The sequence below is a fragment of the Lipophrys pholis genome (genome assembly GCF_963383615.2).
Source record: "Lipophrys pholis genome assembly, chromosome: 9".
Classification (NCBI taxonomy): domain Eukaryota; kingdom Metazoa; phylum Chordata; class Actinopteri; order Blenniiformes; family Blenniidae; genus Lipophrys; species Lipophrys pholis.
The window spans coordinates 27,671,805-27,696,851 of record NC_137639.1 but is presented as its reverse complement, the minus strand read 5'-3'; the positions used below and the strand labels follow the sequence as shown (position 1 = coordinate 27,696,851).

The window sequence follows — 25,047 nt, the reverse complement described above, 5'->3', positions numbered from 1 at the left end:
TCCAGATGTTGTTGTTTTTTTTTAAATATATATTTGCAGATTTGCTGTAATCAAAATGCAGCAGCAGATTCCCAGACTTAGAATCAGATCATCTGAAGATCCTTCACAAATACAGCCAGGTTATATTTAAATATACAAATGAGGAATTTGGCAAAGGTCACCTCATGGTTACCAAGCAAAAATAAACCAACCACTTCTGTTACATCTTTCTGTACCGTGGTTTCAATAACACTTTACACATTAGTTTGCATCATTTCAGTGGGTTGAGTCAGTTGATCAAACTGAGTTTCTTTTTCGATTGGGGTTTACATTGTTGATTAAAACATAAGAAAGTAGAAATATACAAAATGAAGTTGAGATAATCACCAAAGAAAATGACCGCATGCACTTTGCCTGGAGGGTATTGGTGAATTGGCCACTCCCACTTGTGCTTTGAATGTAATTCACATCAGGGATTACAAAATAAAACACAAACACATTTTAGGTGTTTTCATCTGCATATTTACCTTCAGCAGGATACTATAGTGAAACGCTGCACGGCGGCATAGTGATCAGGGCTTTCAGCAAACTTTTGTAGACGCCTTTATTTTAAATCATAATAATTAAGATTACCCAATAACTTTGTGAAAAGTCTCCTGCGGTTTGAAAATATTGACATTTTTTGCCCTCTCGTGATTCTCAAACTGAATTTTAAATCCGTCTTGTATCATAGATGTCTTTAAAACCCGGCTTGATTATACCTTAAAGATTTGCTGCTCATCAAAGGTTCTGAAAGAGTCCACATGTGCAGTATTTTCATCAACCGCGCTTCTCTTTTGTAAGCCTTTTAAAAGACGTGACTGTGTTTATTACTTTCTGACGCTGTGCCGAAGAAAAACGGGCCAGGATCCGTCACAGAGACGACTGCTGTGGTTTGAGAAAACACTTTGCATGTGGTGAAATGGTATGAGGACCGCTCAGTCGTCCTCGTCAGTAACTACATTAGTGTGTATTCAGCAGGTGAGCTAGACGGATGAGACCATAAAAATCCTTGCAATGTCCCCTGCAGTAGTGAGAGAGTACTCAAAAGAAAATGTGAGTGTATTTATCTGGACTCCCTCATTTCATTGTACTGCAAACGACCTCAAATCAAAGAAGTGGCACCATCAACCTACTGACGTGACAATTGTCGCCACCTGTTTGTTGTACTGGAGAGATTGCAAAGACAACTTTTGTGATTGGTACATTATTAAGAATTAAAGCGCTCAATAAGTGATATGCAATCTATTTTTACCTTCTAAAATCAAAAGACATGCCATAGATGTTTCAGTTTCTTGGTATCATCTGTCCTTCTGTGGAAAAATAGAGTCAACAAGCTTTGCATATTCTAATAAACGAAAATAGTGAAGCGTAGTCCCAAAAAGATAAAAAGCCGCGTTTATAGTTGAACCATTTGGGGCAGTGATCTGTCACAGATGAATATTTTAGGCATTTGATACAAAAGTAGAATTTTGACATGTATATTCATATTATTAGTTATTCCATTGGTAAATTATTTTCTCATTGGCAAAAAAGTTTAAGGTTTAGTACACATGAAGCAGAAAAGCAGGACTAAAAGCACAAATAGGGGACACCTTTTCTCAGAAAGTCACTATTTTCTATGCACATGTCGATTTTTTATTGTATATTGAAACCTCACCCGAACAGGGAGTTTGACTCAGTGTGGTTTAGGCAAATGCAGCGGCAGCAGCGGAGACACTACGTATTGATTTACATTTAATTCTACTGGTTTGAATAAGAAATACACAAATAAGGCCCCAAGACACAAATTGCTTCATTCAAATTATTGTAAGCAAAGAAAAGGTAAAATTCCTTCCCAATATTCTTTAGTCCAATTATTTCAAACTAAAAACCTAGTAGGTATGGCCCTTACTTAAAGTTGACCTTTTCTTTCAGCCGAACTCGAGCTTTCCTCCTTTGAGTCAAACTGCACTTTAGTTCACTAACACATGTAACTCACGATTGACTGGTTTCATTATAGAAACAAATGGCAGCACACACTTTTGGCACTACGTGCTAACGACAACATTTTCATCGTTTCTGCTATTTCTGTGTGAAAGCAAAACTTCTGAAATAAAAAATAAAAAAAGATGCGTTTTTAATTGAAATGTTGTGTAAACGGGGCATTAATCCTCATTCATCCTAAAGGAAACCATTTTCCTGACACAAAGCTCTCCGAGCGTGTTGATTCTTCTCGTTATCATTAATTTATAAATCTCCTTCCTCCCAGGAGGCGCCAACAATCAGATAATAGAGCATCTTCCTCCTCCTAACTGTTGAAACTTCGAGTGAATCAGTCATGAGACAATGAGGCAACAATACAGTTATGTGGATAGTTTTTACGCAGGTCTCGCTGAGGAAGACGATTAGGATTGGGTGGTGTTAAAACAAATTACATTCGATTTTCACAAACTAAAAGAGTACATCAAACACTTTGAAATGAAGTGACGTGGTACGAGGAATTGGTTATATTGAGTTATTTGGACATCACTGAATATTAGCACCTCTCTGACAGTCTTATATGAAGGAATCATTCACTCTGCGTTTGTTGTATTAAAATAACAAAGTGTTATTTATCCAAATAGCGACAGGTAAATAAAGACTTAAGGATTTTTGCAAATTTAAGTGTTTCTTTTGTTAAACTCTTGAATCAACGAAGAAGAATTGAACACTACAGACTGATACGTGATGAGGCATCAAAGTCAGCAAGGTCCTATTTGAATATGAAAATGTTTGCATAAGCATCTTCCCGAATAAATAAGTAGGACTCAGCCGGACTCCTTTTTTGTAGGCTTCACTGCAAAGAGACCACATCCAATGGATTAAAGGCTTAATTCTCTGGCAGTGAGTATGACTCTGAGTGAGTACTTGTAATATGACAGTGACTGCATCTAAAGGTATTGGTTTTGTTTGTTATTGTTCATATTTCATATTTTGTTCATATTTTTTCCTATTTCATATGTTAATTATTTTTCTGGGGGTATTTATTAATATTGACTTTGACTTTGCAGTGCTATTTCTAATGTGAGCGAACATGCAGCACTTGATAAATTTTGTGTTTTTGTGTGAAGACGATGTGATTCTGAGGAAACTGATTTCTGATCAAGAGAGGGGTGAGTGAAAAGATAAAAAAAAACAACAATAAAGAGTCTTAAATCAATCGACAAAGTTTCCAAACTTCATCATTAGGCCATGTGTTAGGCAAAATCAGAGTGATGAATGTTATTTGTTAATTTATTGATTTTCAACGAATTAAATATATAAGCAAAATGCACAAAACTAATGCAGAGAGAGAGAAAAAAAAACGGACCTCCTTCCTCAATTTATATTTTTAAAAACATTCATTTGATGTTATCTATCTATCTCGCTCTGTAGCTCTCAGCTTAAAACTGCACGTGATTTTTTTTTCACATCTGTAGTCAAACGCTGTTCTGCACGAGATCCACGTGATTTGACACACACACACACACACACACACACACACACACACACACACACACACACACACACACACAGTAATGCAAACTATGTGGCCACAGTTTGATTCGCTCACACCTCCATTGTACAATGTAGAGTTTCTTTAAAACTGTGATTTGCCTAATTAGACCACCTGGTTGGAGCCAATGTCAGTTACCTTCAACACGACCCACAGAGCTTCCAGCAGACTGGCTTTGCATCTCGAGTGTGGTGTGTTCGGTAACAAAAAACTGAGCTAAATCTAATGTGCATCAACCGCCCACTCTCTATACTGCTTAACAGTAGAACAGTATAGAGAGTGCACACTTGGGTCATTTTGGAATTACTAAATACTTTGCGCAATTGGAGGAAATCACCGTAACCTCTGGCTGCATTTACGCGACCATATTGAACAACAACAAATGAAAATTGAAATGAAACTTGCATCTTGGGTGTCAGTTTGCATGACAACAATGCTCGGAGCCACAGAAATTTATTTTTAAAACAGCTCCCAAGGTGGAACTTTAGAAAACGCTCTGACTCCGTCTCCATGGAAATGGTGGGGAAACGCTGCTGCTGGTCATGTGCACCACGGCCATAGTAAATAGTTCTTCTGCACATGCTCAGTATATAGACAATAGAACAATGTTTCCTCAAGAGTGTCATGACTCGTCAGTCCAGATTCTCCTGGGACGTGGTAGTTTTATTTTGACAGTCACCTTAATAACAATCCAACTTGGTCGTCTGTCCGCTGGAATGTCTGTGTTCTCCCATTGTCAATGTTTACAGTGTATTGTTCTCTGTGCACACGTGTTTGTGGTTTCATTACAGAAACAAGCAACAGCGTCTCCTCATGGCCTGGCATGCTAACTTCATCGTTTTCAAAACATTGTCATCGAAATGCAAAAACTTGTCTGAAAGGAAAACGTGAAAGCAAAGCTTCCTCTCTTGACATATTGTCGCGTAAATGTGCACGACCAGACTGCATGAAAATGTGTTTTTTATTATAATTTTTTTTTGCAGAATCCTAGGGCCATGGATCCAGTGCTGATTCTCCTCATCTTTGGTGAGATCAAACGTCGTCTTCATCTTCTTTTTTATTTCATTTTATAAACTCTTTTCACTGAGTTTATACAGAATTCATTGTGCACAAAGTAAACATACATTTCAAATGAAAAATACAGCACAACAGAGGAGCATTGAACATTTAAATGATGTCTAAAAATTCATGCAAATGAATCCTTTTAAAACTGAATCCAAATAAAACTGGGACAGTGGTGATGCAGATTTTTTGTTTTGCTAAAACCTATTTCTCCCTGTGATTATACAATTGTATTGTCTAAGATTTGAATTCACAACATTTTTTAAAAAAATCAATCCTGCAGTTCTTATCGATCAGTCAAGCTTTGTTTAGTCTTATGTGGAATCTTCCACCCAAAAATGTGATGATCTTTTACACTTTAAGAGGTAATATGGAGGAAAAATACATCGACTCACTCATCTAAAAATGTTGTCAATCCCCAGGACTTTACATATCCCTCTCCAACAACCTCCGTCACTTCAACTACGTAAACCTAAAGATGGACTGGACCAATGCACAGAATTACTGCAGGGTTCATTACACTGACCTGGCCACCATTCAGAACGCCAAACAGCTGACCCGGCTGGGGGCCAGACGTCCCCCAGGCTTCCGAGGAGCATGGATTGGACTGAAAGACGACCCTGCTTCTTGGAAGACGGTCACGAGGAATGACCCCAACTCCTGGAAATGGTCAGCAACTGGGGAAAAAAGCAAAACTGGCTTTCAACAATGGGACATAAACCAACCAAACAATTACGGTGGCGCCTACTGTGTGATTATGAATGGTTTTGGAAACTGGATGGATCTTAATTGCTGGCACTTGAGATACTTTGTTTGTCAGACAGGTAAGAAAAAGTGTGCTTTATTAGATCAAGTCAACCGGGTAAAAAAAGAGTCAAATGGTGCTTTTCAATATCCCGACTTGGCCCATCTCAAAAAAATGCCAATCAGTGGCCTGCCGTCTGCCGGCGTCACACTGTCTACTCACCTCAGCTCGTTTGGAACCTCGGCCATGCAGGTACCACGAAAGTACCTGGTACCAGGTACTAACACGTAATGGAAAATCGTCAAAAACGAGCCGAGTCAAGTCGGAACTAGCGGGAAAAATGCCAAAATACACAAACTTGTTCAATAATGCACTGTAACTTCGGGATTAAACCTGCAACATTCTTGAGAGACGCCCACTCTACCAACCCAGCCACATCCGCCCCCTGGAGAACCAATATGACGCCGCAAGAAGTGTCCTGAAAATGCTCACAAGTTTATTGGATGGTGTTTTTAAACTGTTTCTCTGGTTTTGTGTGTTGCAGTGAAATCAGAAACTGAGAAATCCTTTCATATGATTTCACTTCTGAAATCATGGCACAAAGCCCAAGAATTCTGCAGACAGCACCACTCAGACTTGGCCACAATTGAAAACAGTGCAGAAAATGAGCGAATCCACAGCCAGAAGATCTTTTTGGAAACATGGATTGGTCTGTACCGGGAGTCGTTTCATTGGTCCGATAACAGCGACAGCCCGTTCAGATACTGGAACCCTGGAGAGCCAAATAACTTTTGGCCCAGCGAGTATTGTGTGCTGGAAGAAACTAACCAGAAATGGAATGACGTAAATTGCAACAATGAAGTAGCTGTGATCTGCCACGAAGGTAAAACATTTACTACTATACTGCTCATTGAATGTCTTCTTGCGTACTGTGATTTTTCTATACTTGAATGAATCTTCTAGATGACATCCTGTACACAACTGTGGTAAAAGTAACTTTCCGGATGCTCACTAACCTGGCCGATCCAGGGGTTTACGATCAGATCGTCCAACGGGTACGTGTAACTGTGTTTTTTCTTTGAAGCAAAAAGAGATTACAGGAGGAACAGAAAATGAAGATTGTTTTTGTCTTATTCTTCAGCTCACTGCACTTACAGGCAGTCTGGGGCCGTACAACGTCACGCTGCAGTGGAAGGTTGAGCCGGAAATTGAGAAGCAAAGCAAAGTTAAAGCTTTTGATTCAATCTAAAAGTCAGTTATATTCTCATTTGGATTTATATTGCTTTAAGTTGTTAGCGGTGGATTTTTGTCTTTAGAAATATATTAACACAACAGTAAATTTTTAAGGTTTAAACTTAGGCCATGTTTGCACGACAACATTTTAAAGTAAAAACACAAAACTGTTATTGTGTTGTTGGTGTCTGATTACGCGACACTGAAGACGCACACAAACTGCTCCCAACTACTTCCAAATTGTCTGCACGCCTGTTTGTGTGGTTTCATTACAAAAGCAGGCCATCTCATGACCTGGCATGCTTACTACATCGTTTTACGCGTGTCTGAAGTTTCAGTGTAAACTGACATAATTTTTCAAAATGTTGCTGTGTAAAGACGGAACATTTATCAAACAAAATGCAAAAAATAAAAAATAACATGCATTTTCACTTGAAATGTTGTCATCTAGATTAAATCTAAAAGTCAATTTGCATTTTCACTTCGAGACTCTTGTCTCAAAAAGCATAATATGGATGATGATACTATTATTATACATGATATCATGATGCATCATTTTACATAGATGTTTTGTCAATATGTTGCATCATGTTTTATATTTCTTGTGCATTATCATTCAAATTAATTTATTAGAGAATGTATTTCTATGTTCAATGTTGTCCTCTGTAAATCTTTTTATATTTGAATTCTTATGCTATGTAAAAACACTTTGGTTTGTACTTTATCTATACGGGGTGCTATACAAATAGATATTACTGTTGTAATGATTCTTCTACATGTAACCTTATGTACTTTTCGCAACTGTGAAACTTCGTATGGTAACGAACACTAAATTTGCCATTTCCTTCTACATTATTTCCTATTTACTTCATGTTAGTGTTATTATTTGCCCTTTTTATTGTCTTTTATTATCTCTCACTATGAAGCTGTTGCAGCACTGGAAGTACCCTGATGTAGGATAAATAAAATTCACTATATTTCTTTTAGTTGTGTTGAGGGGACTTCAGACACGTCACAAGCCTCTAAAGACTTTATATTTAAGTTATGAGGTTAAAGAAAAAGTACACTGAGATAATTATCTTTCAGACTCCTAATTTTCATATGAAAATTAAAGTTTCTAGCGGATGTAAAATTCTGGATCTCTGAGGAATACTGCAAATCATCCATATATTTATTATAATTTACAGTAGCTTTGCAAAAATATTGAAACTTTGAACTTGACCTATTCCAACATTTCATTGGAATTTTAAGTTATAGACAAACACAACCTGCTGCATAGTTGTGAAATGGAAGGAATATGTAAAGCAAATTATGATAATAAATCAATTTCCAAATAAAGAAATATAAAGTGTCTATCTGTGGGAGGGTCGCGCTCACTTTTCTTACAATGGTATAAAAACATGCACTTAAAGGTTGAATTTGAGGTAGAAGTTGGTGGAATTATGAGGATCTGTCTCGCTGTGTACATATTAATGGATTCGCTTATTTCTCTTTGTCTCTGTTTTGTTCTTGACTTTCTTTCTATCCCCTAATCTCAACTGGAACAGCAGAAAGTCTCCACCTCTGAGTCGGTTTTTTCCTGTTAAAAAGACATTTTTCCTTTTCACCATCTCCTTTACGTACTCAAGTAGAACTGTTGTGTTTTTCTTTGTAAAAGTGCCTTGAAATGACTCTGTTGTATTTGGTGCTATAGAAATAAAATCAAATTGAAGTGAATACTTTTGAGGAGTTTATGTAAGTAAAAATCATTGCTTTGTCAAATGAAAGAAATCTATATGGCCTTTGTTAATCTCCTCATTTGAATATCAAACACAATGCAGCAGTAAAACCAATGACACCTAAAAAACCTACAAGCAGAGTATTTTAATCAACCCACAAGAGAAGACTTCAGTGAGAATTAATCCAAATTTTTATAAGAATGACGTGTGTGTGCACTCATTACAAATCAGGGACATCACTTAATATCGAAGTCCTTCCCTCTGTTGTACATTTGGTGGCAGTGTTGAGTCATAAAACTGTCCCGAAATATGAGATGTCTGGCCAGAGAATCATGTGACTTTTTCTTTTCAAAGACTCATTTGGTTATTCAAATAGCAGGCTATCTGTCACAATCCGCCACAGAGCCGAGTCCACCTCACTGAGATCAGTGCATCCAGGTGTAATGTAAACCTTTGGAAAATGACGGAATAAACAAAATATCATTTTTTGTGATCTTTGAGTGCCTTTTATTCTCAACAGTTACAAATTCCTAATAGTGTCACTATATTGGAAGACAGAAACAAGTAATATACAATTTTCAATGAATTTACAAGGTTAGGAAATGAAGTTGAATTTAGTTTTAAGACCTCATTTTATTCTTTGCCTTTGGAACATTTTTATGTATTTTTTTTATTTCACTTCTCACTGCTTTGATTCCTTTTCAAAGTGCTGCCATATTTTAGAATTTGTTTTTGACTAAAGAAAAAAAATCTATTTTTTCATGTTCTGATGATGTAACTGAAACAAAACTGGACTTGACAGGAAGTCAACCTCCTTTTTGTTTTGTTTTTATGTGGATCTCTGATTGGTTCAAACATCAACAACAGAAACTATAACTGATGCTACAAATGGTTTTAATCAATCGATCTGAATATCAAGGCACAGCTTAATGAGATTTCCAAGATCCATCTCTCCATCCATCCATCTTCTGTATTGTTTAATCCTGTGCAGAGTCGCGGGGCATACTCACTGAAAAGTCTACCTGTTGTTTTTCACCCATTTGACTAATGTAGGAAAATTACCTGGGAGATTTTAAGAGGTTTGCATGAGCTTCATCTCGCTCAGTGATCATGTGCGTTAACACGCATGCAAACACTAAATGATAATGGATTTGGGACAAAATCCAACAAGACAACCAAGGACATACATATTTTCCAAAACAATCAGTAACAACCGAAGTATAAATTACATTTGTCAAAAGATCTGCCTTAAAGAGGGAAATAAAATGTATAAGTCACATTGGTGTATAATTAGCATTTGTTTTCCATGTCCAGATATAACTGCTCCGATGATATTCCAGGTCCAGAAGCTGCAGTTCCTTTGAGCCCACGTTTATTTCATCACAGAAACAGTTTCTCTGCTTTTACCACCAAGAAACCACCACAAACGTTCACCTCTGTCTTGATGCCATTAAGGATGAAGAAGTTCAAGATCATCCAGATCGTAATGCCGTCAAGACGGTCAAACGGAAGCTTGGTTCAGTAAAAGTCAGACTTTTTAAGAGGCATATACTGTATATCTGGCTGTCACCTGCATAACAATGCAAAGAAACATGTTTTTTTTAAGTATGGATCAAAGGGGTAATGAATGGTGAGAGGACCCGAAACTAAGCCTTGTGGAACACCACAAGAGAGGGAAGAACTGAACTGTTCCACTGCTACGCCCTTGATCTGACCCACTGCTCCAAACGAGTGATCAGAATGTCATAATAATAACAACTTCATTTGAACAGCACTTTTCTAAACTCAAGTGCTTTTACAATGAAACCACAATAATGGTTTTCAAAATGAATTTTAGGATTATGCCCTCCCTTGGAGAGGAGGTCCAAAAAATAGTATTTTCTTGCTGTTTTGATGGACAAAGAGCTTTAAGAGAGCCAGGGGAGCTATTGCATTTATACTTTTTCCATTTATGCTCTTCCCTCTTACATTGTCACATTAAGTTCCTCAGGTGTTCTTTAAACTAGGGCAGGGGGGAATATTTCATGGGGGGGGGGTCAGTCTAACTGGAGCTATAGAGTCTATATGACTCTATAGTGATTAAGTATATGGCGTTATGGCCCACTGTCAAATATAGCAGTTAAATCCAACAACACCAAGACAATGCAGCCGCCAGAAAACTATGAAGGTTACAAATCATCCCACTAGTGAGTGACAATCCAAATAGTCCCTATGCTTTCAATAGGGTCCTGTGCACTGTCAGTGCTTGGACCCTAATAATCCAGCACCTTTACACTGTCTTTATTATCGTAAAGGCTCACTTAGTATCTGGTGTATAGAAAACAAGAACTTGTATCCACATGATGGGGCAATAAATGTACACTTTATCATAGAAACACTGATAAATTTAAAAGAGTGAAGAACACAAACAGCACCTGGATTCCTCCAACCGTATAGTCAGTTTACTTGTGCATGTGCTAAACTATCTACAATGATCATAGTGTGCATGTGTAGTTATTCAAAAGTTCAGTTTTTCCTGTTTGTACAAAGACAGAGAGCATTTCCCTCCCAAAAAATGCCACTATGGAAGTAATTTCCCAAAAAGTTCTTGGTAGATCTGCAAGCCATGTAGGCAAGGCCTCAGAGACAGCAATGAGCGCCAAATGCATAAAGCAGATCAATTAGATGTTAAACATGGTTCGTTTCAAAGTTTTTTAAGATACGTTCCTGCTATTAAATTGCAAATGATGTGTTCTTGTTTTATGACAAAAAACAGACTGAATAACCAATCAACCAATGTTTAATGAGTCATTTGTATATACAAATAATAAGCCTAATAAAAATCTACCAGGGAAATAAATCCATCTCACTGAGATAAGAAGACGCTCACTGACGGACCGGATAGAAACTGGCAGAATTACAAATATGTATGTAATATATATATATATATATATATGAATATTACACGAAACCTGAAGCTACTGTGAAAAAAGAAACGATTCAACAGCTGGACTTGTGAGTACACAAATGTTTTTTTTCAACAGTATTCAAGCAAATATTTGTAAAATGATTGTGGTTTAGCAAAAACAAAGAAGATATAATTAAAAAAAATGTCTCCAAAATCTATTTATTATATATATATAATTTAAAGGGGTTTATTTACATACTTACAAGCGTAAATTCAGATTCTGTTTTCATATATTCACAGCAGTATTGTTCAAACTTTACCTCAGCACAAAAGACATTTGTTGATTTTGGAGACAAAGTATATATATATATATATATATATATTTGTTTTAGCAATAACAACAGCAAAACAATTGGAAATATTGCAAATATTGGAACAAGACAAATTTATTTTAACAAAGTTTCCTGTCAACACTGACTTGAAATAGTTTAATTTGCATAAAACAGTAATTCCAAAATACGGATGTGAAATACCTAATTGGACTGTGAAAGAGACTGAATCTGATTTAATATCAACTTCCTAGAAATATTTTAGATTTTCTTCAAAAAGGCTTTTAAACCTCAAAAGAGGAAAGAAATCACAACAGAAATCTGGTGCATCCATTCATTGCAATTTTGTATTGAGGGAAACTTTACTGATCCAAACTTTTGACTGTCTAAAACTATTTTTCTGTGGTGATGATGATGATGCATATTTTGTAATAAACTTTATATTCATAAATCTCAAAGTGACGGTATAAAACACCTAAAACAGCAATAAATCGATGATCAGTTATCTTTGGAAGTAAAAAGCTTTGTGGTTTTTCTAAGATTGAAATTCTTCCACACAAACAAGAAAAGGTACCTTTATACTGTCAGTGAAATGACATTTTTCTCGTCAATGTTGACCTGCTCGTGTGCATTTCTTGTGTTTTTTTTAATGTCCGTTCGGGCTGATTGTTTTTTTGCCTGTTTTACAGTAAAGCCCCTCATGGATTTCAAAGTGTTTGTGTTGGTCGTCCATTTAGGTAAGATTCATCATTACAAATCAAGTTTGCATGATTGGGGGCCCCTTCTGTGTGTAGATTGTTTTTTTTGGGGGGGGGGGGGGGGGGGGGTTCTGGGTATTACATGTATTTGACGTTATCTGGTTCCTCTAAATCACCTGCTGGTGATGAATGGATGGAAGGAATCTCCTTAAACAATTTCCAGTTTTGTTTTAACAATAATGTTTTCCACTCATTTGACTGTAGGATGTAAATCGGCATATAATTGTTGGTTGTTTTATTTTCGACTGGTTTGCATAAGTATCATTTATCTCGGGGATCATTTGTGTTAACACACCCACGTGCTTTATAAATGTTAATTTCCACATGACGAACATGAAGAGACAAAGCACACAGACAAAAAGATATTGGAGACTAAAATTAAACAAATAAACCAGTGGCTCCTATAACCTAATCCAAAAATTATGTTTTGAATCTTCAGAGTCATGATTTTATTTGCCATTTGTACACATAAACAGGTTCGTCATATAGGAATTTTTGTGCAGCTATTTAAAAAGGCCAAAATCGCACTGTCAAAGTTAGTTTAAAAGACTGTACAAAAGTGACATAGACAATAAATACAGAAAAGACAATCAGATGCTGCTGCTGAAGATACTTCAAAATGAATCTTTATGTTTTTTATGCGAGTTCTTTTGTCTTGTCAAAATGAAAATCCTCTGGCAGCCATCCATCCATCCATCCATCCATCCATCCATCCATCCATCCATCCATCCATCCATCCATCCATCCATCCATCCATCTATCCATCCATCCATCTATCTTGTATGCCACTTTATTCTGTGTAGGTTTGCGGGGCGCTGGAGCCGAATTGCAATTGCTACACATCATCAGTAGAGTGGAGGCGTGCCCAACCAAATAAAAAAAAAGAAAAAAAGAAAAAGATCGGAGTTACATAATGCACCTGAAGGCATCACCCAAGTATTAGCGACATGAATCTCTTAAGCCATAAAAATCCATAAATTAGCTGCATCATTGTTTAAGCCGCATGGTTCAAAGCGTGTATACAAAGTAGTGGCGTATAGTCCGCAAATTACGGTACTCGTATCGATACTCAGTATTGAGAAGTACTACTAAAGATTAGTACTTGTGCTTTAAAAAAGTGGAATCGGTGTATCCCTAGTTTAAAACTAAGACATCTGGTTCCCCCAACAGATCAAAACTCATACTTCAGGACAGTAGGAAAGAAATGAATAACAAGTCTGTGGTATATTTTTTTTTTTCCCCAACCCATCAGGATCGTGTGTGATTCTTTGCACTGATGCAGTCAGTCACCAGTACCACTACATTGACTCGAATCTGAACTGGACGGACGCTCAGCGTTATTGCAGAGAGAAATACACCGACCTGGCCACCTTCGAAAGCATGGAAGACATAAAGCGCTTTCTGGCCCTAAACGAGGACCGCTTGAAAACCTGGATCGGGCTGCGAGATGACCCAAAATCCTGGAAGGGAATTATGGGCAAAGATGAAAACTCCTGGAGATGGTTTGCAAATGGAACTACGGAGACAACTGGTTACCAGAAATGGAACCATGGTGAACCCGATAATCTAAATGGAGAGGAAAGCTGTGTGTTGATGATGACAGGGAGCTGGTTTGATGTGCCGTGTAAAAATGGCAGAACATACTATTTTGTTTGTTTCACAGGTACGAAAAAATTTAATTAAGGTATTTAGTAAGTCGGGCAAGTTGCAGACGCTCAGCAGAGTTTTCAATATCCCTCCTAAACTAACGACTGACTCTTACACACTCACTTTCTCAGAATGAAAACAAACTTTGTTTTTGTTTTTTTCTGCTTCAGCTCAAAATCCTTCGGGTAAAAAAAAGTACACTCTCATAAAATTGAACATGACAAAAGAGGATGCCCTGGATTACTGCAGAAAGTACCACACAGACCTGGCGGTGATTGACAACGAAGAAGAAAACAATGGAGTGGTCACAGAAGCATCAGTTCACAACGTGTGGATCGGATTGTACAGAGAAGCATGGACATGGTCCGACTGCAGCCAAAGTGCCTTCAGGAACTGGGAAACTGGACGACCTAACAACTTTGGCAAGGAGCATTGTGCTTTCATAAAGCCAGGCGGCCGCTGGGATGATGGCAAATGTTATCAGGAGATACCATTTCTCTGCCATGAAGGTAAGGTGAATCAGTTTTACACTTTAAAAAAAGGGGAGCATAAGTCTAAATATAAATATAATCCTTCTGTAGTCTGTGTAATCTTGTGGTAAATTGCTAATACAATCAAAGAAAAATTATATCAAACCAAAAGCTTTCATGAGAATACCATGAAGTTGTTAAGATAACATGATCATATGGTGCTTTTTAAGAGACATAAATAGCAAGAGATGAAGACAGACAAGAACAGACAGTAGACATGGGAATCTGAAGTTAGAGCTTCTCTTCCTGCTGGAAGTGTTTTGACTGTAACTGAGGATGTACGCTCTGCTGGGAGAAAATTCAGAGGGTCCCTACAACCAACAATAATGTAATAATGGCGGCTCACAAAACAAATGACAATAATTAGTTTTTTCACAGCCATATATTCCACTTTGCCTCTTTTTGATCTCCACAAGACTTGCAAAGAAAAACTTTCATTTCCAGGAAAGGCAGTGTTATGGATGTGTTATTACATTATTTCATACAGTTATTACATTTTAAAAAGCGTTTTTTTAAAATGCCACTTCAATCATGCGATGACACATTAAATTATTGGCAAACCGTTATTTTGATAATGGCTCAAATATCTTGCGTTATTGTACCATTATTGTATTATTGGTTGTTGCAATGTGGTGAGAGGGGGTGGAGAGTGGGCTCATGCCTTACTCTGTGTACGGGTGGAGGAATTTGCAGACCATGCAGGATGTGACTGGGCAACAGTAGACGAGGGGCGGGTTGATGTGCTTCATGCGTTTGGTGGGGGTGGTTAGGGTTGGGATGGTCTGTCACCAGAGACACAAAAAAATCTTCAATGGCAAATGATTAAGTACAGAAAATATATAAATAAGATACGAATACAAAGAAAGTGTAGAAGTCTGTACACACTAAAGCCCCTAGAGCCCTCCTGGCTTCTTCGCCTTCTGAAAAGGACAAAACAAATGTTCTCCAGATTACAGTGAAAGTGGAATATTTACTTTTATACGTAACAGTGCTTGATAAGCCAGACAGCCACATTTATCACCTTTGTCCCGCAGGAGATTTCCAGGCTTTGGCTATTGTAAGTTTTGCTTGCATCACACAATACACAATCATTCTCTTATTAGCTTTTATGAAAGATTCCAAGAATTAACGGTTTCGGGCACAGTGATAGCTTCTCACGTGTAACATAAAAAAGGTTGTCCAAGACCTTCCTGAAGATCTGGATGAAAGGGCAGTCCCAAAGGCAATGAAATAAAGTAACTTTCCTTCCACAATTAGTGCAAATATCAGTGATATTGGGATTGAATTTGTTCAGTAATGTTGGTGTTATCTATGTCCTCATTAGCCATTAATATCAAATCAATTTAAAATGTGCATTTGTGGATTGTGTTTGAGCGTAATAGTGAGTTTTCTGCCATTCTTCTACTGGGATTTCACTATTTAGATTTTCACACCTTTTACTCTCTAAAGAGGCTTGCGAGCCGTCCATATTTACGCTGTAAAAGTGAGACATTAGACGCCATTTAAAGTGGAATTTAACCACCATTTCTCTCACAGAGGTAAGACAGAGGATAGAAGGCTTCTAAGCTGTAGAAACTTAAAGAAATTGTTTTGCTGAATGTGATATTTGTGTGTCAAAATCCTCAAAAGGACAAGAGAATATAAATAAATCAGCAATTCTACATACAGTATATCTTTATCTACCCAGGATTTGAAACCTATATCCCTCTTACCAGATACAGCAGTACAGCCTTCACCCCAGAGCTTTCCTTTTCACCCCGGACCACATCCCATCACAGAAGTCCAGACGGGAGGTGATGAAGGTGAGAATGAGGGTTTCTGCTGAAACAGTAAAGCTCAGAGTTTGTAGAGGTTTTTGCCATTGGAGCAACCGTCATTGTCCAGTTCTCCAACTACTACTACCTAATGACCTTAAAGCCTTGCTTTGTCTAAGTATTACAACACCCCGACGATCGTTCCGGCAATGCAATAATGCTTCTGCCCGTGGTTGTTGGCCAGGCGTGTTGAGCTTTCCAGACCGCAAATCAAAGCAGAACACCACTGTGAGGATGAAGATTGAGACAGCTGCTGACCTCTCGGATCCACAAACCCATCAGCAGGTTCTACAGCAGGTAAAACCTTCTCTTAAGGTTTTTTTTTAAACGTGTACACACAAACTTTGGCGGCACTCCCAGAAATCTTGTCTCAGGACACATTTGTAGATTTTGTTACTCATAAATATGTTAGTAATAATTCTTTTGCAGCTGGTCACGATGCTGAGGAACAAGTTGACAACGACAAACTTGAACCTAACCTGGACGATCCCACCAAAGAAAGAGAAAGTAGAGGAAAAGAGAGACGGCACTGCCTGTGCGAAACCCTAATCGCTGTGTCTCCATTGACGACATGTTGGCAGTGAAACAAAACATTTTCGTCTTCACTGTGTCTCATCTAAATTTTTGGACCAGGGTGCAAATCACTTTAGACTTTATCCTTCAAAGAAAACCACAGGTGGAGGAAAATTACAAGCGCGTCAGTTTGAATCATGATCGTCTGCTACTGTTGGACCGATAGTGGGGGGGAATGCCTGTTCATAAAGAATAAATTGAATTTCACTTCACTATTACTGAAGCCGGAGCCCTAGCCGAGCTCTTAAAATCTATTGTACGCTTTTTTTCAGTGCTGTTCATTAGATAGTGTGGTTTGGAGTTTCTTTGTTTTTCTAATTGCATTTCTAATTACTAATGTAATGTAGCGGAATGACTCACAGCAATTTCTGTTTGAATGCGAAATTCCACATTGAAGATAATAATTCTCTTCTTTGGTGCCAAAGTTGAATCCTTCATTCAGAATAATTCTGTGTCTGAACATCATCCAGGAGTTTTTATTCGTTATCATTACACTTTACTGTATTCTGTCATAATGAATATGAATGTTTCTGATGAGAGATGCTGATGCCGAGGTGTTTCAAATTGCCTGTTTTGTTTTTGCATTCTTGGGTGTACACTGAATTAGAGATTTAATAGGTAGGACAGCTGATATATTCCAATTAATAGAGCATTCTGAAATTGAATAGAATCTGTCTATTAACTCTATTGTTTCAGAAAGAAAATTTTGTGCATTTTGCAGGAAGAGTATCACATCATCTGCATACAGGCATATTTTATGTGGTCTGTTTCTCATTTATGTTATTGTTCTGTCTGATGGCTGCTGCTAGTGGCTCAATGAATATTACAAAATGAGAGGGAGCGTGTGGACAGACCTGCCTTGTGCCTCTTTGAAGTTTGAAGCTCGGAGAGGTCTGATCGTTTGTTTTAAAGCAGGCACTGGGTGAGTTGTACAATACTCTGATCCAGGTAAGGTCATTTTATCTGAATCCAAATGTCTGTAATGTAGAAATTTCCAGTTTACTGTATCGAACACTTTTTCTGCATCTCAGGAGGTAATAATGGTCTTTTGTTTGTTAAAGTGGCAGTTGTGTAGGGAGGCTGATATTTGCACAGTTCACGTATGCAGGGAGAGAAGAAGAATCTTTTCAATTTTCCTAAAACATTGTGAGAGAAAAGGCCAGAAGTCTGTGCTGAAGTCCGCCGAGTATCTATCAGGTCCTGGGACTTTACCATCAGGCATTTGAAGGACAACTTCTAGCGCTTTTTCTAATCAGACGGGTCTCTATCCTCTTGATCTGATCATCTTTTAATTGTAGAAGGTCAGCTGTGCTCAGACAGGTGCCTGTTTGATGGGTTTATCTGTGTCTCGTAGTCTTGTTTATTTCTTGAGGATCATGAGTGATTTTACTGTTTGGAGATTTGACTGCGGGGGTTATACATTTTTCTTTAATTTTTGCTGATCGGGGAAACACAAATTTGAAATTTGTTTAATATCAGTAGCCACTAAAGTCAGATTTTATTTGCCAAACTATCTGTGAGTATTCTACTCGTGCACTTTGTATGAGTACATTGTGTGCCAACCATTGTGTAGTTTGAATACTCCTTTGAATATTTACATACTCCAAATTTAACAATAGCAGCACAGAAATTATGTCACCTCACTGACAATAGCAGGCATTTACCACACACTGGATTTATTCAAGTGAGTACAAAGCTTAACCATTTCTATTTATTTAAGAGCGCAATCACATTGCTTTTGATAGCATTACAAATATGTATAAAAATAAAGAAATACTGGAATTCTGGTACCACTACAACATTTCATGAAAATAGTAATAAGTACAAATATTAGCTGTTTTTAATTGAGATTTTAATGTTAAAATGTGTAATGTTTGAAAAACAATAATACATTTTAATAATATTTCTAAACTGCACCTCTGGGATATAATAATCTTATGAAGTAATGTTATTTAACTTTTATTCAAATTACAGAACAGATTTAAAGAAAAAACTGACAGTCATGTGTCAACTTTATCCACCATTTAACTGATGTTGGGAACTGTTTTGTTTGCACTTTATACAGTCTTCTAAAACATTACTTAATAAAACGCCTCCAAATTTTCTTCAGTATGCCACATTATCATACAATTGCATCGGCTAAATGTTTTTCCAGAACCTTGACAGCATATAGATTATCCAAGTTTCCTTTTGTCTTGAACTACTTTTATTAGATTTGATTGAGGAGTCCTACAGTTGATATGTTGTTTGGTTTATTTGCTGTTCTGATTTCTTTCTGTATTCTGTGTTACAGTAAATACACACATGGATTACCAAGTGTGTGTGGTGTTCATCTATTTTGGTAAGAGCTCAGAGTAGCATTAAATGTTTCATCCGTTCTGCCTTAAGTTCCTTGAGTGTTTTATGTAATCAGAAAATCATGTTTGCACTATTGACAAGGGACTCTGTCTGCCTTTGTCTCCCAATCATGAATAAGGAAATGAACTTGATTTGGAATCTATAAAAAAGGGAAAAATTTTTAATAATGCTTTCTTTTTCCTTGCTCCTTTGTTTTACCTCACCCATCCAGGTTTAGACCTGAATATAGAAAAAACATTAATCATGAACACATTTATTTTACCTTTTCAGATTAACAACTGTTTGTGGCAGTGCAGCCAGACAGTATTCACATAGCAAATCATTTTTCTTCCTTAAAATTCTTCATGATGCACATTTGGCAGCAATTACAGCCCCCAGTCTTTTTTTTGAATAAAATGCCACAAAGCTTGGCACATCTATCTGTGATCTCTCAAGCTGCTTCACGTTGGATGGGAATTGTTGGTGCACAGCCATTTTCAGATCTCCCTAGCGATGTTCAATCAGATTCAAGATTTGAATTCGGCTGGGCCACTCAAAGATATTCACACAGTTCTTCTGAGGTCACTGCTTTGATATATTGGCTGCGTGCTTCAAATCGTATTCTGCTGAAAGAAGAACCGTCGCCCCAGTTCAAGGTCAAGAGTGCTCATGTTCTTAACAAGAATGTCTCTGTGCATTGCTGTATTTGTCTTTCCGTCTATCCTGACTAGTCTTTTACTTCCTGCCACTGACAAGCATCCCCACCACTTGATGGTACCACCGCCATGCTTCACTGCAGGGATGGTATTGTCCCGGGGATAAGCAGTGCCTGGTTTCCTCCAAACGTGATGCTTAACATTTACCCTAAAGAGTTTAATCTTTGTCTCATCAGATCAGAGAATTTGAGGAGCTCTTAGGAGTGACCACTTTACATTAACTCCAGGAGGACAAGATGCTCGTGTAGCCACATGAACCACTGTGGTGTTTGTCCTACAAGTGAGGCGGCTCCATTTACCGCTCATTTGACTGCAGTATGAAAATAGAGTTCAGGATTTCAGCTGGTTTGCATGCATATCCTGTTTCTCAGAGATGCATCACAATGCAGCATAAACTGAGCGCATTAGAGTGTCTTTTCTCTAAACAATTACAACAACACTATCAGTTTAGCAGTTTTCCCACTGATAGTGTTTCACACTAAACATACAACACAGATGAATAAAGATTCTGGCATTTAATGATTTTGGCCATGGCTGCAAGATTTATTTTTGTCTGTCATGTAATGTTGCCGCATCCAAACAACATATTGAGATCCCCCGTTCCAAAGTGTCTCACTGTACCACCTTGTGGTATGAACTGGAACTACAAGAAAAACAATGTCACTTGATCCCAGCAGCAAAATAAGCAGACATCTTTGAAATTACAATATGACTGTTGTCTTCACATTCTGTTGATTATTTCAAGATAATTTGTATAGTTTTAAGCTCAACATTTAATAATTGATATTTGACGTTGTACCTTTAATTAGGCAAATGTTACCAGTGAGCAGCTCAATACAGATATTTTAACAGTCCATTTACCCCATCCAGCATTTGTGTTGGATAGCTGAACATTAAGCCAGCCGTCCATATTATTCTGATCAAAGCTGACTAATTTTTCACAGTCACCAAAATACAATCAGCAAGAATGATACCGTATGGGAGGAGACTGCATTGGGCTGATTACGCCCACAAATTCACCAAATTGTTGGATTATCATACATGGTCTATTTTTAGAATAAATAATTGCATATTATATAAAAGGAACAAATGATCATACAACTACACCTGACAATGCTTTAAAGTATAGGACACTGGACTGCTTATAAAAGATATGAATGTATGAAATATAAAAGAGACACACACGTAGCACACACTCAAATACCTTCATGATTAGACTTTCAAACACTGTTCAACTCAAAACAGACAAAAGTCTGTATTGTGTTCATATAATAATTGTGGTATTTCTTTAATCACTTTGGACCAAAACAGAACAAACTAAATGTCTGTTTTTAAGAATTTATGAAAAATTATTGGAAGAAACACATTTGAGTATTCTACCACTTTTCAATTTTCTGCACAGTCACATCTTTGAGTAAATGTGTTCTATAAAATAAGTGTGCCCTTTATCTACAACAATCAGGGTTTGGTATCATTTCGTGCCTGGAAAGTTTCCATCGTGAGTACCACCATGTCAACCTGAAGAAGTACTGGACTGACGCTCAGAGTTACTGCAGAGAGAAATACACCGACCTGGCGACCTTCGAGGGCATGGAAGACTTAAAAGAGCTGAGCAGACCAGACTCGGACACCACACCGATGTGGATTGGGTTTTATGATGATCCAAACTCCTGGGTGGTTAGATTGGGTAACGATACAAACTCCTGGAGATGGTCAGCAACCGAGACGACAAGCAGAACTGGTTACCACAACTGGCATGGAGGCCAACCAAATTACGCCGGAGGGAATGATCTCTGTGTGAGGATGACACCAGATACAATGTGGTCCGACGTATTCTTTACTGAATCAGGATACTTTGCTTGCTACACAGGTAAGAAACCGTTTTGTTTTGGGTTTTTTTTGTAAATTCATGTAACTGCACACACACATTTCCATGGACAATAATTTTGGATCTGAGGGTCCATTTATACGTTTTTAAGTGAAAACGTGAAACTTTCATTGTGTTTTGTGTGTCAATTTACATGACAACGGCGCTCGGAGCCACTGAAAACGCAACTATTTGAAAACGCTCCGACTCCATCTCCACGTAAATGGGGAAAAACAAAACTTTTCTGAAACCCTGCTACTGTGCACGCGCATCACGGCTCTAGTAAATAGTTCTTCTGCATATGTTAATGTTTATAGCATGTTCTCTGTGTGCGTTTGTGTGGTTTCATCAACAAAAAAAAAAAAATGCAAACGCGCCACCTCGTGGCTTGGCATACTAACTACATCATTTTCAGTGTGTCTCCCGTTTCCATGAAAACAGACTTTTTTTTTTTTTTGTAAAACGTTGCTGTGTAAACGCAAAACCTGCCGACACAATGCGTTTTCACTTGAAACGTTGTGCAAACGGGGCTTTACTTTGTTTTCATAATCTCTATTATGCGCCGGTCTTTGAGTTTTGTGATGGTATTATCCGGCAGCGGTGTTTAATCCTTGTCCTGTATATGCTCCCGTATGTTTTAAATGTCTCCCTCCTTTGACACAATGAAATCTAAAGATGGCTTTTTATCATCAAGTTGATTAAAGAGCCCATTAAGAATCCTATTATTCCAATCAGTGCAATTTCCAGGACCAGGATGAGACACTCCTGCCATAAATACATGTTTTTACGAGTTGGTAGACGAGCAATCACAAAAGCATTTTGGCCCTTGGCAATTAAAACTAATTCCAGCTATACTTGTATCTGACATAGAACTAAACACTTCCAGCCAAAAGCAATACCATGTGATTGAAACAAGCTTGACGTGGGAGCAGGCAAAGGTGTACTGCAGAAAACACTTTAAAGACCTGGCAATGATCGAGACTGCGGAAGAGAACTTGAGGGTCCACAACCCAGCTTTCATGTTTGGATCGGTTTGTATCGGATACCCTGGAGGTGGTCGGATGGCAGCAGCAGCACTTTTAAAAACTGGGCAACTGGAGAACCTAATTCCGTCAACTTAGATCAGCACTGTGCTGTTGAGGGACCAGACCACAAATGGAATGACGTTAACTGTGACACGGAGTATCGGTTCATCTGCCAGGAAGGTAAAAACGAAATGCACAGTTCTCTGTTTGTTCCAGGCTTCTTAAAACATTTCCATTTGACTCGTCTTCATTTCATTCTAGATCTTCCAAAAGTGAGGAAGACCATAGTGAAGATGAAAATTAAAACTGATGGTGGCCTTTCAGATCCAGCCACACTGCAACAGGTGAAAGCTACTCCAGAATGTATCATCCTTTCATCTTGGGCTCCATAATAGATCACAAAGTACATCAATATACGCAATATGTATACGTATATATATACATATATATGGAACTGTGTTAAATTATGTTTGTATGCACTATGCATTCATACAGTGTAAATTCTAAGTGATATGATTTTTAATATTAAAGATATTAATGTAATTAATTCACAAAAGACAACCCGGGTGTCCAACTTAAGATGACAAGATGATTAGCTATAGCTTTATTGTCATTCATACATACGCATAATAGGCGTTTACAATAATGAAATTCTTCTGCAAAAGGCGTAACTTAGGCTTTTAAGTGTCTAAAAATAATTAGAACGATAATTATTATCCTGATCTAACTACTCTCACACTATGGAGCATAAATCAGCAGTACAAAAATATTTAAAATGAAAAGTGACCAAAAACAATAAAGTCAAGAAACTTCGCCGCTTGGATGTAGGATGAAATGATCATAAAGTTCTCGTATCATAAATGTTTGTATTCATCACAAATGATTTCTTATAAATATAATAAAGCCAGTTGCAAAAGGGAAAACTGTATTAAAACTGACGCGAGGGAAGAAAAACAGCATTATTTATATTTTGAACTTATATGAGTTTATCAAAATTCCTGACAATCCAGTTTTCCAGTGGGACTTGAATGCAACATGCACAGATCTCCTCTGATCTAGTTACAACTGTAAAAAAAAAAAACCACCGACATTTCATCTGCAGGTGAACTCGACATTCTGTATGTGCGGGTTTCATATTTATTGTTGTGATATGTGGGATTAGTTTGATTGGTTTGAAGAATTAACCAAAATCACGCCCACCTTATATAACTGGAAAAGGTAATTGAACATCACACATACAATACACATTGTTAAAGGTGGTACTTGTACTGATAAACGAAATGATCAATAATCTCAAATACTTTAAATAGATGATATTCAAAGCAACGTTGCCTTTTTACCCCCCCCCCCCCCCCCCCCCCCCCCAAGTAATTTAATGCATTTCTTGTTATCTGGAGGCACTTTCGACCAAGTACGACCCAATGGGATTCAAAACGGAGTGGAAGATTAAACTCAAAGAAGAAGAGCAAAAGAAAGAGGAATCCAACGACGTCCAATGTGACCAATGAGGATTTCCTGCACACGTTTTTAATTGAAGGTTGATGATGTATAACTGCACTGTTAAAAGATTGAAATGATGATAAACATCAAAAAGTAGTGCTGATTTTAAGTAGAGATTTTAAAATGTGCATTGTTTTGTGCATATTTTAATAATGAATTCAAAAGAAGTGTGTTGTGCATTTGTATTATAGCGATAGTCAAATATAAACACAAGCTAATGGCTAATTATCCAACATCAATTACAACAAATGTCTTAGGTATTTGAATTAAGTGATCATGCGACTGTATGTGTTGAGGACAAACCTGAGGAGGGTGGTGAAGATGTGAACAGTTTCTGTTTAATTGTGTGTTATCTTTATCTTGGACTGTCAAAATCACGTATTCGATAAAACCAAGATTTATTCTGTAAAACTTCTCTGCATGAGCCTTTAAAAATAAAGTCGAGTCGTCTTTTCCACCGTTACAGTCACATAATAGTTTTCAGAAATGTGTTTGACCATAATAATAATAATAATAATAAGTAGCATCTAATGCAGTGGTTTCCAGGTTTGGGGTTTGAGGGTGGTCTTCCGCTGGGGGGTGCTAGAGAGCTTCAGGGAGCTGCAGCAGGAGGCGAGCTCTGGAGGTCTGTCCTGAGCGTCTGTGATTTTTTACCCCTTTTTATTTTGAAGAAATGACAACAAATAGAAATGAGTGGCAATAAAACTTGTTAATTATTTTAACCATAAGTGAAACATCTGAAGACCAAACAGATTTCAAAATAAAAGCCTC

The 25,047-nt window shown here is 37.5% G+C and overlaps 1 protein-coding gene across 1 annotated transcript; it reads left to right on the top strand.

Moving 5' to 3' along the window:
- The first annotated feature begins 19,130 nt into the window (after positions 1-19,130).
- Positions 19,131-24,744, top strand: LOC308115037 (P-selectin-like). Its single transcript, XM_080472372.1, has 5 exons — positions 19,131-19,172; positions 21,347-21,754; positions 22,622-22,956; positions 23,038-23,120; positions 24,174-24,744. The coding sequence occupies exons 1-3, from the start codon at positions 19,136-19,138 to the stop codon at positions 22,870-22,872; spliced, it is 696 nt and encodes a 231-aa protein (XP_080328498.1). The 5' UTR covers positions 19,131-19,135; the 3' UTR covers positions 22,873-22,956; positions 23,038-23,120; positions 24,174-24,744.
- Positions 24,745-25,047: the final 303 nt, after the last annotated feature.

What these genes read in the sequence shown, in the direction of transcription:
- LOC308115037 (XM_080472372.1), top strand. Translation starts at nt 19,136, where the DNA reads ATGGATTACCAAGTGTGTGTGGTGTTCATCTATTTTG. An exon ending in TGTGGTGTTCATCTATTTTG is followed by an intron (nt 19,173 to 21,346) that starts GTAAGAGCTCAG and finishes TACAACAATCAG; the next exon opens with GGTTTGGTATCATTTCGTGC. An exon ending in ATACTTTGCTTGCTACACAG is followed by an intron (nt 21,755 to 22,621) that starts GTAAGAAACCGT and finishes TATCTGACATAG; the next exon opens with AACTAAACACTTCCAGCCAA.